Source organism: Chiroxiphia lanceolata, chromosome 16, assembly GCF_009829145.1.
Source record: "Chiroxiphia lanceolata isolate bChiLan1 chromosome 16, bChiLan1.pri, whole genome shotgun sequence".
In the NCBI taxonomy this organism is placed as follows: Eukaryota; Metazoa; Chordata; class Aves; order Passeriformes; family Pipridae; genus Chiroxiphia; species Chiroxiphia lanceolata.
The window spans coordinates 10,781,693-10,793,304 of NC_045652.1; the positions used below are offsets into that span (position 1 = coordinate 10,781,693).

The 11,612-nt window shown below is 50.2% G+C and overlaps 1 protein-coding gene across 7 annotated transcripts in view; it reads right to left on the reverse strand.

Annotated features, from left to right (window-relative positions):
- PDGFA (platelet derived growth factor subunit A) overlaps positions 1-7,280 on the reverse strand; it is a 36,192-nt gene extending 28,912 nt beyond the window's left edge. For 3 of the 7 annotated variants that reach the window (XR_004359894.1, XM_032704001.1, XM_032704002.1), the window contains exons 1-2: positions 6,324-7,280; positions 5,096-5,192 (exon numbers count right to left, since the gene is read on the reverse strand). Coding sequence is in view for 4 of the 7 variants with exons in the window: in XM_032704001.1 (XP_032559892.1) it covers positions 5,096-5,192; positions 6,324-6,386 (160 nt within the window). In the remaining 3 variants the exon portion in view is untranslated. The remainder of the gene's footprint in view (positions 1-5,095; positions 5,193-6,323) is intronic. The other 4 variants (XR_004359896.1, XR_004359895.1, XM_032704003.1 and 1 more) reach the window with 2 other exon arrangements.
- Positions 7,281-11,612: the final 4,332 nt, after the last annotated feature.

An 11,612-nucleotide genomic window follows, 5' to 3' on the forward strand; every position in this document is an offset into this window, starting at 1 on the left:
ACACTCAACACGCTGGCATAGCTCCCTTCTACCACGATGGATTTCTTGCTGTCTTGTTTAAAGACACTGGTTAGACTAAAGGACTAGTATGATCAGCTAACCAATATGTTAAACCATGTGCTTATATATAACTGCTCGACTCAGCTGCAATTTGCCACATTCCATCGTCATGTTTACAAAGCAAAATGACACGTCGAGGACCATGTGTTGCTTATAAGATGATTTTTAAGGTGAAGAAGGCCCCTGGCTCATACTGCATCTCACTGTCTCACTACATATCTTAAACATGTATATCATTTCCTAAGTTCATGTCTCTTCTGTGAGGGTTAAAAAAAGAGATCTACAAAGCCAGCATAGCAGACTGCAAAACAAGTTCCAGTCAAACCTCAGTGCATTATGCAACACAAATTGTATTTCTATCGACACAGCATCCATGTTGGGTTTTTCTTAATAAACAGAATTACAGAGCACATGGCTGGAGCCAGAAGACACTAAAATGCTAAAGGCATTTGGCATCCCCCTGATCCCCACAGGCATTTGGAAGAAATTCCATTTCCCAGTGAAGCCAATGGGAAAATCACTGCACTTCAAGCAATCTCTAAGTCAACAGGAGTCTTGCCCAAGCAGGACTGAAAAATCACCCAGTCAGCTTTGAAACTCACACTACTGGACCCTGGATGTATGGCCAGAAGACTTACTTTTATTTCACCTAAACCACAACGCTACAAATAGCACTCTCCAGTTTGACTTAAGGAAGGCTGATACCTAATTTGCATCAGTTTTTCCCCCTAATGTCCTGATTTAGTTGCAGGATAAGGATGAGCTCTTAGCAAAGGAAATGGGAGTTTATGGGTGCTTAGCGCCTCACAAAATGAGGCTCAGAGCAGAAAGCCTAGAAACGGGTGGTTCTTAGTTTAGAAATCGAACACTGCTTGTCACCAAGTGAAGATGGAGGATGCTGCACAGAGCCAGATTAATGCAGCTCTCTTTTAACGTTTTAATAATAAAAAAATGTTTTCGTGGCAGCCGATCAAGAAATTTCTCTGTAATCTTTTATGTACTGACAACATATCAATGATGGGCATAAAAACTCTTGCAATTAGCCTTGGTCAATCCATTAGTGTAGCTGAAATTGTTCTTTTTTGTCAGATTGGCAATTTTCCACTGGGTCATGGAGTATAAATCACAGAGTTTCTGTGACGCTGCCAATACGTGATTACTCTTCTCCCTGAAGAAGCATGTGGAAAGCATCCTAAGATTACTGCTATTTTATATTTATCAATTTATACTTCTGCATTACCATCTTCCTTCCAAACTACTTTATGTGAGGTACAACCCCCAATACATGCAGTCTCAACACAAACCCTCCTAGACATCACTTTGATGTGCATCCAGAAACTAGAGATCCAAGACTTCTAGTACCAACAGCAGCAGTTTAGGAAATTCTCATTATCTCTTTTTTTTTCAGGAATTCAATGCAAGGTACAATAAACAGAAATGGTCTGTCTTACAAATCGGTCCTAGAGCCAGAAAGCCCAAGGCAACATCAGACTGTTTGTTTGATCTTTTTGGCTGATTCAAAATACGCCCTTCTGACATCCAACTGCAGAGATAGATGTCATTAAGTTTTCAACTTTGATCTATTGAAGGAAATATAAGTAACAGCCTGCAAGATCCTGTTTTGTTTAGTTTTGTTTTTTTTCTTTTACCTAGATGTGATCAACCATCTGTAAAGGAGGAGGAGTATTCCCTCATCTGTCTCAGGAAAAACACAGGACATACATGGCAGATGCCCTCCTCTCATCATGCCTAAAAGGTGCAAGGAAAGCCAACACGCTGCACTGTAACATCCTCCATCTGAGCACCACACCAAAAGCCACAAAGTCAACAGCAGATTTTCCAATAGATTGAGCTCTGCAGCAATCTAAACGCTTCTCCATGAAAGTATTACTGCTAATTTAGAACATTTCTCCACTTAACAAAAGCTGCTCTGCTGGTTCTTAATCACAGGCCGTTAAATTCACATGGCCTAAGGGGACCCTGCGGTGGATGCCCTTAAACCATGCAAAGAAGCACACTCAGCCCTGCCTTTCCCCACGCAGGGAGATGACTGGGGGAAAAAAAAATCTGTTCCCAGCGGGAGGCAAACATAATAGGTGATGAAATGAACTCTACCTCCCACAGGACAGACGGGGAGAGGTGAAGCGAGAGGAGAAAAACCACCCTGCTAAGCCGAAGAGAACTTCACAGGCAGAATATGGGAAATGCCCCCGTCTCGGTGGTTTAGTCTGCTCGTAGTAAAACTGTACTCTGCACACTAGAGCTGCCTACTTCCTGGGGCTGGGCACGCTTTCTCCTTCAAACGGGGTCAGATTCTGCTCTCCCTCATGCCAAGGCAATTCTGCCACTGCCAGTGGGTCCCAACCACAGCAAATTAATACAAGACCCCTATTTTCTGATGTAAAGAGAGAATTTTCACGTTGCCTTTTCGGACATGCAGCACTGGGCTCTGACAAACTGGCCTGGATTTTCGTTTTTTGAATACAATGTTGGGTAGTGTTTTTCTTTAAGTAATATGCCAGATGGTCTGGGGGTGTGGTTTCTAATTTTATGAAGGGGGTTATCAGTCATCTCTGCGCTACAATATAGAGACCAAATCTGTCAGAATAGAAGAAAAACCTGCCCACTCTGACTTACAGAACTTACTTTTCCAATTAAAAATATGTGTTTTGCACTGCAGGAGAGAAAATGACTGTTCTTCCTTCATTTTCCACAGATTCCGCCTTGTTACTCAGGAATATCAGACATTTTCTGCATGCATGCCTGATCCTGCAAACTCTTAGCCTACAAGATCATTCTTAATTCTCAAGTCCACCCACAGAGTTTAAACAGGGCTACTCACATGCAGAAGGACTGGCAATACCATACGCTAAAATGAGGGAGAGAACAGTCACTGGAGTGATTTTGCTCTGAGCCTCAGTTTAAAATGAGTATATGCTATAAAAGAGAAATATACCTACTGTAGAAGCCCTCGCTGAAGGCAAGTGTAGCCCTAAGGAAATGCATTTCATAAATATCAATTTATCAGAGGCAACCAGAAAGCATTTGATTTGCTAATTGAAGCTAATACTAAATATAGTAAACAGGCCTGATCCTGTTTACTGAAGAAAGCATGGCAATTTCAATGTTTGATTAGTCACTCTGATAAGCCCTTAGTAAGAATTACTCATGACAGTAAAGCCCGTGGGACTGTGCCCAGAAAATGCAAATGCTGGTAGTAAAGACAGGTTACTCTGAGAGGACCCAATCGTGCCTGTGCAGCTCAGAGTACAGCTCAGCACACGGGCAAAGGGAGCACTCACATAAGCAAGAACCGGGTGAAAGGCTGAATATTTTGGTTTTATTTTTTAATATTGTTTGAGTTCATGTCTTAAGGAATTACTGTTTCATGTTGAAATAGTAAAATATTTATGTGTCCTGTTTCTCTAATGGTTTCTAAACTGACAAATTGCAAGAAAACAGCAAAATGAAATGGTAAACTCGTGGTTGACCTCTTCCATTTTTGGTCTTGCATCCCCTGGTTAATATTCGCCACGAGGTAAATAATTATGTTCCGAAATAAATTTCTCTGCTCCATCTACCAGTTTGTTCAGCTCCTGCCATTGCTCCACTTGTCTGCTTGATTCTCTTGCAATGGAGCCACGTGAACTTTTGCTCTCCTTCTAAGTGGTATTTAAAAATGAAGCATGTGCTTCTTACACTGAGGTATTTGAAAAAATAACGTCTTCTGGTAGCTACAGAACCCTGACTCAAAGGCAGAAGCAGCATGCATTATTTTAAAATGTGAGCACTCAGATCCAGCCCTTCTGCAACAGCAGCCAACTCTACTGAGTTCACTGGGAAAAAGATTTTAGCGGTAGTGCACTTGTCTGTCCAAAACAGCCTTCACTGGGGAAATACTGCATGCCCTTTCCCTGTTGTGAAAGTTTCTTTAATTGCAGCGATAAACAACAATGATGAAGCACCACTCTCCAAAAATACTAAACTGATGCCAATCTGGTAAGCAGTAATTAGACTCTATGGTAAAGTGTCCGTGCTTCTAGAGAAATATTCCCATTTTCAGTGTAATGGGAAACCGTTTGCTCCCTAATCACATGAAAATTGAAAGCTATGCCTGCAAAATAATGCATTCCTGCTCATTAATAGAGCACCGTACAAAAAGCAGTGAGTTAAAACTCTAGAAGGATCCTGCAACACTGAATGAAGGTGATTGAACCTGGCACAGACTTTACAAAAATACACAGCATATGGTTTAAAGGGAGATGGCCCAGTACCAATGCAAGCAAGAACTCATTCATTTTTCTCCATGTTTGTGCTTCAGCAAGATGCAGGTTTCCCTTGGGCATATCAAAGGTGCCGGGTTTCTCTCTCAACTGAGGGAAGAAATCATCAGGAACAAAGTGCATCAAGTGAAACCAAATGATAAGAAGCCCAGCAATACAGTGCTTCTAGACCTGATTTACTGCTGTAACGATCTGTTTAACTGCACGTTCTCACTACACCCATTTGCATGCCTAATGATGCAGAAAATAACCCTGCACTATTTTCTTTTGGAGGAAAAAAAAAAAGTGTATTTTTCAGGGTAAGCTTCATATGCAGGTTCCTGTTTAAAATCAGCACGGAGGGTTTATTTTCCTTTTAATAAAGCCCAGCGCTTGAAGAGACATTACTTCATTCATAAATATTGTTTCAAATATTTTAAATACCTCTAGGACAGTAGTTTAAAGATAACAGAGCATTGCAAGACCCAACAACAAACCTCAGGGAAATTCCTCTCTCCGCTTGAGAGACGGAGAGGTCTGAAAACACGGGGGGTCACCGGGTCCCTCTCCGCCCTGAACCCCCCGAAGTTTTAATTCCCGATCGGCCCCTTGGCCGCCGCCTCCCTTCTGACAAGGAGCCCAGCACCGAGGCCGGGTCCCCGCACGGGTCTCGCCCCCGAGGCGCGGGGGCCGGAGCGGGGCTGCCCGCGGTGCCTCCCCCCGGGGCGGCGGCGGCCGACGGCGCGGAAGGAAGGAGGACGGGACTAATTTACCTACGGAGTCAATCTCCAGGAGGCGCTGCAAGTCGCGGATGCTGTGGATCTCGCTGTGCGCCAGCCGCTCGATGAGCTCCTGCGGGATCTCGGCCTCCTTCAAAGACACACACACACCGCGGGTCACCGCGCAGTCCCCGCCAGGCGCGCCCGCAGCGCGGGGCGCTCTGCGCGGCGGGGCTCTGGGGGTTCAGGGAGGCCGCGGGGCGTTCGCGGGACGCGTTTGGACTAAGCAGGAGAAAAACCCACGCACATACACGCACCCACCCCGGCTCCACGGAGCGCTCCCGCCGCCCCCGCCTGCGCGCCCGACTGCGCCACGGCTCGATCCCGCACGGCCCGGCCGGGGCAGCGTGTGCCCGGCAGGGATGCGCCCCCGCGCCCCGCTCGGCGGCTGGAGCCCACCCCGGGCAGCGGCTGCCGAAGTTCGCCCGAGCGGGTGCCAAGTCCCCCGCGGGCGCGGGCTCCCCCGACCCGGGGAGGAGGAGGAGGAGGAGGACCGCGTCCCACGGGGCGGCCGCCATCCTACCAGCGCCCACGTCGCGGCTCCCAGTGCCAAGCAGACGCGGTCCCGGGAAAAGTTACAGCCGCCGTGCAGCGCCGAGCACCGCGCTCGCCCCGACCGCGGCCACCTGTAGCAGCCCCAGGACGCGGCTCCGCGCCCCCTCTGTCCCCAGCGGGCGGGCGGGCTGGCTCTCGGCTGCTCCGGGGGAGCTTCACAAACCGGGGAGGGGCGTTTTGGGGCGCGGCGGGGGGGGATTCGCCCAACTTCTGCCCGCGGCACTCGCGGTGCCCGCGGTGCAGCGCCGGGCGCCGCGGGGGCGGCCGCGCCGGGCCGGGCGGCTCCGCGCACCCTCGGCTCCCACACAGCCGCAGCCCGCTGGCACCCGCGGGGCGTGGATATTTTACCACGCATTTATAATACATGTAATATATGTATTATATACATATATATAAATTTTTAAGGGCAGCCAGCAGCCTGGGAGCGGAATGCACGGTCATTCCCCTTCGCCTCTGCCATGCGTGAAATGGCAACTTGCTCCCAAGCCTCGGCCGCGCAGGGCCCGGGGCAGGGCAGCGCTGCCGGCGGGGCCGGGGCGCGGGGATGCCCGCGGAGCCCAGGTGGGCAGCCCGCTCCCTCCCCGCTGCCCTCCGCCCCGGCTCGCCCCGACCCCTGGCTGCGGCCGTGCCCCGGGGACCGGGAGCGCAGGGAGCCGCTCTCACCTACCTCGGAGAAGGTAAAGGACAGGTAGCCAAAACCTATCAGCAAAACGCAAGCCCAGGTCCTCATCGCGGTCTAGTGCACTTTAGACACGGAGGGAAGGCAACGCTGATGGAGAGGAGCTGCAGGCCGGCTCCTGCCGCGCAGAAATTCAGTACCATCCCTCAGGGGAAAGGCAGCGGGGTGGCTCGGGGGTCCTCCGCATCCAGGGGTGGGTCGGGGCTGCCCGGGGCGGCGGTAGCTTAATGACGGCGCGGCCGCTGTTTGTACGTTCCCCTCGCTACGGGAGCGTGGCTGCTCTCCCTTCTGCCGCTCTCGCTCGCTCCTCTTGGCTCTTAGGACTAGACCAGCCGGTACTTCTGCATATTTGCTTAGATCAGACCAAAGTGAAACCCAAGGAGTCGATCCGGAGCGCAGCCGAAACGCCCATCACCTGTCTGGGGCGGCTGCCCCCCTCTCGCGGGCGGCGCTGGGGCCGCCTCCCCCCGCCGCCGCGGCCGCGCTCCGCGCCGGGACCGCGGGGCTGCGCTCTCCACCGAGGGCCGGCCCCCCCCTGCCGTGCCTGCCCTCCACCCGGCCCCTCCTCGGAAAGGGGAAAAATCAAAAATCTTTATTATAGATACGGAGCGAAATGTTTCTCTTGCCGAGAATGGTCCCGCTTCCCTCCCCGGCGGGGGGGGGGGGAGGGAGGGCGAGGTCAAAAATAATAATTAATTAGGAATAATAGCAGGGAATTAAATCGGAGCAGTGTTGCAGGATCTCGCGGGCTGCCTTGGTGCAGTTCCTGCTCCACTTTGCACGGGAGAAAAAGAGAGGAGGAGGAGGAGGAAGGGGGGAAAAAAAATATATATATATATATGCAAGAAGGTTTAAATCCCAAGGGGATCGGAGACGAACTGCAACTCCAGGCGGAGAGAAGCTCCAGGCTCGCTCCGGAGCAGTGGCCGGTCTGGAGGGTGGCCCCGGCGAGGAGCAGCATATACCGCTCCCGCCCCGCCGTGCGCCGCCCCCGCCCCTCCTCCCGGGTGCTCCGGCACCAGACCCACCAACAACAAGTCGTGGGGGTGCCGGCAGCTGCGGCGCCTGCTCGAGGGCGAGGGGGCTCTGCCCACTGCTTGGGGAAAATAAGGAGCCGGCGGCGGGCAGGGGCCGGGGGGAGCAGGGCAGCCCCCGCCGCCGGCCCTCTGCGGCACCGGGCGGGGAGGCGGGCGCTGCTGCGCAGCAGCCGGCGTGTAACCTGGCGGGATCGGCCGTGTGCCCTGCCTTTACATAAGGCACAGCGGATCGCCATGGCCACGGAGCGATCGTGTGTGTGTGCGCGCTTTCTTACCGTTGTTATGATTTTTTAGCGGGGGGGGGTGTGAGGGGGCTTTCCTTTTGCAGAAGGGGAGGGGCAGCAGAGCGGCGGAGGGTTGTGGTGGGGGGGTTTTAACGTTGCTGTTGCAGCGCAGCCTTCACTGCGAAGGAGAACGCGCACACGCGGAGACACACACACCCCTTAAGGAACACAAAATCACCCCCCAAAAAGAACGAAGGCGGGGTGCGGGAGGGAGCGGGGGGCAGCGGCGCCCTCCGCCCTGCGGCACCCGGCTGCGGCAAGCGCGGGCGCGGGGCTCCCCGCCGCGGCCGCGGGGACGCGGCGCCCCGGGGCTCCGCCGCAGCCGGACCCACCCCCCGCAACCGCACCGGCACCCCGCTCCCTCACCGAGCTGTCTCCGAACCCCGCTGCCGGCCCCGGTCCGGCCCCGCTGCTCCGTTGGCGTTCCCTTCGCATCCTGCCTCCCCGCTGCCCCGGCGAGAAAACTGCCCCCTGCTCCCCGGCGCAGATTGGCACAAGGTGCCTGCTGCACCCTGACATCTCCCTGAACTCATTGTGATTTAAATAACAGGCCTTTCTCATCTAAACAAAGCTTCTTAATAGCAGATGCAAAGAATTCAGCTCATCTGAAAATCCAATAGCATTTAAGTGGATTAACTGCAATAACACAACTGAGGAGTGATACTATCCTTCATGGAAGACAATAGACTGTAAATGCACAGCCAGGGAGACTTATCCTTTCATCTCTGAATTTCCTTCAGCATTTCAAAAGCGAATGCTTTCTAGAAGCCCTGAAGGGGTTTGCACGCTACTGGCTTGGACATGCTTCTAGGAAACAACCTGTGCTTTAATGGGCACTTTGCAATTGCATAGAAGTTCCCACCAAAACAGAAGTGGCCTTTCAAGTACATTTAATTCTCTCTCATGATGTCATGTAGGCTTACAGGGTGGTCTCCAGGACCACAAGGGGGGAAAAAAAGGTGGGGGTTGAAAAGAGAGAAAAGGAAAAGAGATGTAAAAGATTTGGAAGCACTTTAAAAAGCAGAATGCTGCTACTTTTTTTTTTTTTTTCGAGACAGAAAATGCTAAGCCAGTGTGGAGCCATTCTCAAATGCCTCCTGATATAAAAAAAATGACCCGAGTGCCACACTGACACTGCAGCAGAGCCACCCATGCAGGGCAGGAGGAGACAGAGCAGAGCAGGGCAGGGCAGGGCACTCTCATAGTGCCACCACTTTTTTACATGGCAGAAGTAAAAAGTGATGACTTCAGTTAAAAAAAAGTCTCATCTGCACTTATCATTTGCTGGGGTTAAAGAAACAGTTCTTATGCTCTGTGTTGTCATAGTAATAAAAAAAAATAATTACCAAACAGTGAAATAGATTCTGACAGTACCGGCTGGCTGAGCATTTACTCCTCTCCTTTCTTCCTTGGTTGGCTAGAGTGTTTGGGATCAGAAGTACTGGGTATTTGTAGCTCTTGCAAGTGGTATTCCACTGTGAAAACCAACAAAGATAACTCCTGCTTTATCTATTGATGAAAAAAAAATCTATTCAGTTTTGATTTTTCTTACCTTCCTCTCATTTTACAAGAGACTACTGCATCAGCATCTTTTTTAAATCTGTCATTGTGGAGCTCAGATAAGCATCTTTCCTCTGGGTCAAGTTACACTTGGAGTAGCTTTTAACATTAGACTGTTTATGGGGATCATTGCAAATATTTGATAATAATGCAAAATATGTAAGATCCCAGGAGAGAGCAGAGACCAGGGAACGTAAATAAAATTCACACAGATTCTGCAAACAACTTTATACTTGGGTTGTGTGTTTGCTTACAAAACACATTTTGTCCTTGTCTGTTGTTTGATCTAAAAATGTGTTTGTGCCCTGTAAGTCCCTACAAGCACGCAAAGGTAGAGCTGAGTGAAAAACATCACACCAGTGCATGTTTGCTTCAGCGTGGCACCTTCCTGCAGTCTGCACATCTATCACACACGTGTGCACCAGACACGAAACAGCATCTTTTATGTAACACCTACAAGCCACACATGAGGAAAGAGTGACAGGATGGTAGTTACAGGTTTAAAAGAAAATCAGTATGAAGAACAGAGCACCGGAATATTAGGTTTTGCACTCTTTTATTTATCTGAGAGCAGCGAGCAAGATATTGCCTTGTCTAATTTAAAGCATGTACTGTTAGAAGTCCCTCAAATGTGAGGAATTATAATAGAATTACACCATGACAGAGCGTTTAGAGGAAGGATTCCCAGGGTTTGCAAAGCCCTTGGCATGGGGGAAGGGATGCAGAAGCTCTTTGACACAAAATGAAACCATTTCAGTGTCACCAGTGCTTTCTGCGAAAGGTGTCACCTGAAGCCAGGGTGCCCCCAATCAGACTTCCAGCACCCACTACAGAGCTCATTTAAATCTCTGCTGGCTAAGTTGTTAGAAACACAGGTCAAACCATGTAGCAGGACCAACTCATGTTTCACAGATGTGTGCCAGGCTGCCATGCACAGGGGCACTTGGAGTCAAGTACCATGGGGGGCACTGGGCTGGCTCCAAAATGGTACCTTCAGCCTTTGGCTTCTATTTCAGATGTCAGGCTGAAACCACACTTGCTTGGCCCTCCTGACAAGTCTCAAGGTTGCAAGAGGAATCATTTCATTGCATTTCATGACATTCCTGCTGAGGGAGTCTTGGGAAACCTGCCTGAGTGTTTTTCAGACTTGATTTTAGTGGGGATTTTGCCTCATAGATAGTCCAGTTAAAATTAACAGAACAATGAGTATGGGTAAGGGGTTTTGTTGGAAGGGTGGCCTGTTTTTATTGTAGTGTGTGTTTGGGGCTGGCCAAAGCAGCTCGGTGTGTTCTACAGGATATATCCCACCACAAGAGCTGAAAAAGGACCAGGAGCCAAGAGTGTCCTGGCTCTGGAAAGGGACCAGGTCTCAGGTCTCAGATTTGGACCTGCACTGTTCTGTGTCAGTGCCACACAGTGTATAATGAAGGATAAAAGTTCAGAACATAAAATCCAGAAAGCTGGACAGGAATCTGACCCACTTTGGGTAGGTCCTCTCTGGTTTTGAACATTTCTTTGGCCTGTAGCTTCAGAGGGGCATGTGGCCATGGTGGGGGGAGGTTGTTTTCCCCCCACAGTTTCTGCAGCTCAGTTCCTGCCTACCTGCATTAACAGGCACGAGGCTGGCACAGGTGCAGGTGATGTACAGGCAAGGAATTACAAATGCAGAAAGCACTGATGGCAGACACGCCATTCCCTTTCCTGAATCTTAGCCCATAAAGAGCAACAAGGAAAGCTGCAAGAAGAACAAGCAAGGCAGTTACTATTCCAGCTGGTACACCTACAAACATGATTTCCTTCTTTCTCAGCTCTTCCTTGCCTTGCACTGGCTCTGTCCTTCTGGCTGAGCTTTGTTGTCTTTGAAACTTTTGTTGGTGCAGCTTTCCAGATGCTTTCACTGTTGATAATTTTCTTAAATAGTCATGAGATGCAAATCTGCTACAAGGTTCCAGCTAAATGGAGTGATCAGAAGTGGTGTGGAAAAGATTTATGATGTCCTTTCCCTGAACACAGAGGGTGGCTATGGCCAACATCCACCTACGTGGGTTTACTCTTAAAGCCACAATATTTCTGAAGATGTTTTGCCCTACAGTGAATGGGGCAGGGTCCCTCTAGAGCTGATCCTCCCAAAACTGCCCTTTTGACTTCAGAGGGGGTTAGACCCAACTCTTCCTGGAGAAATAGTTTGGTCTAATAACTGAGAAAGACAGTTAGTAATGCTCCTATTAATGTGCTCTTCTCTCCCCCCTCCCCAGCTGCTTCTTACCCAGGAGGTTCAGCAGCACAGCCGAAAGCAAGGGGCCGTTTGACCTTCCCTGCTGCTGGAGCCACTGCTGAGTGACACAGTTCACCTTCAGGGCTGGAGCACAAACTGGCAGCCCTGCCAGCCTGGGTAG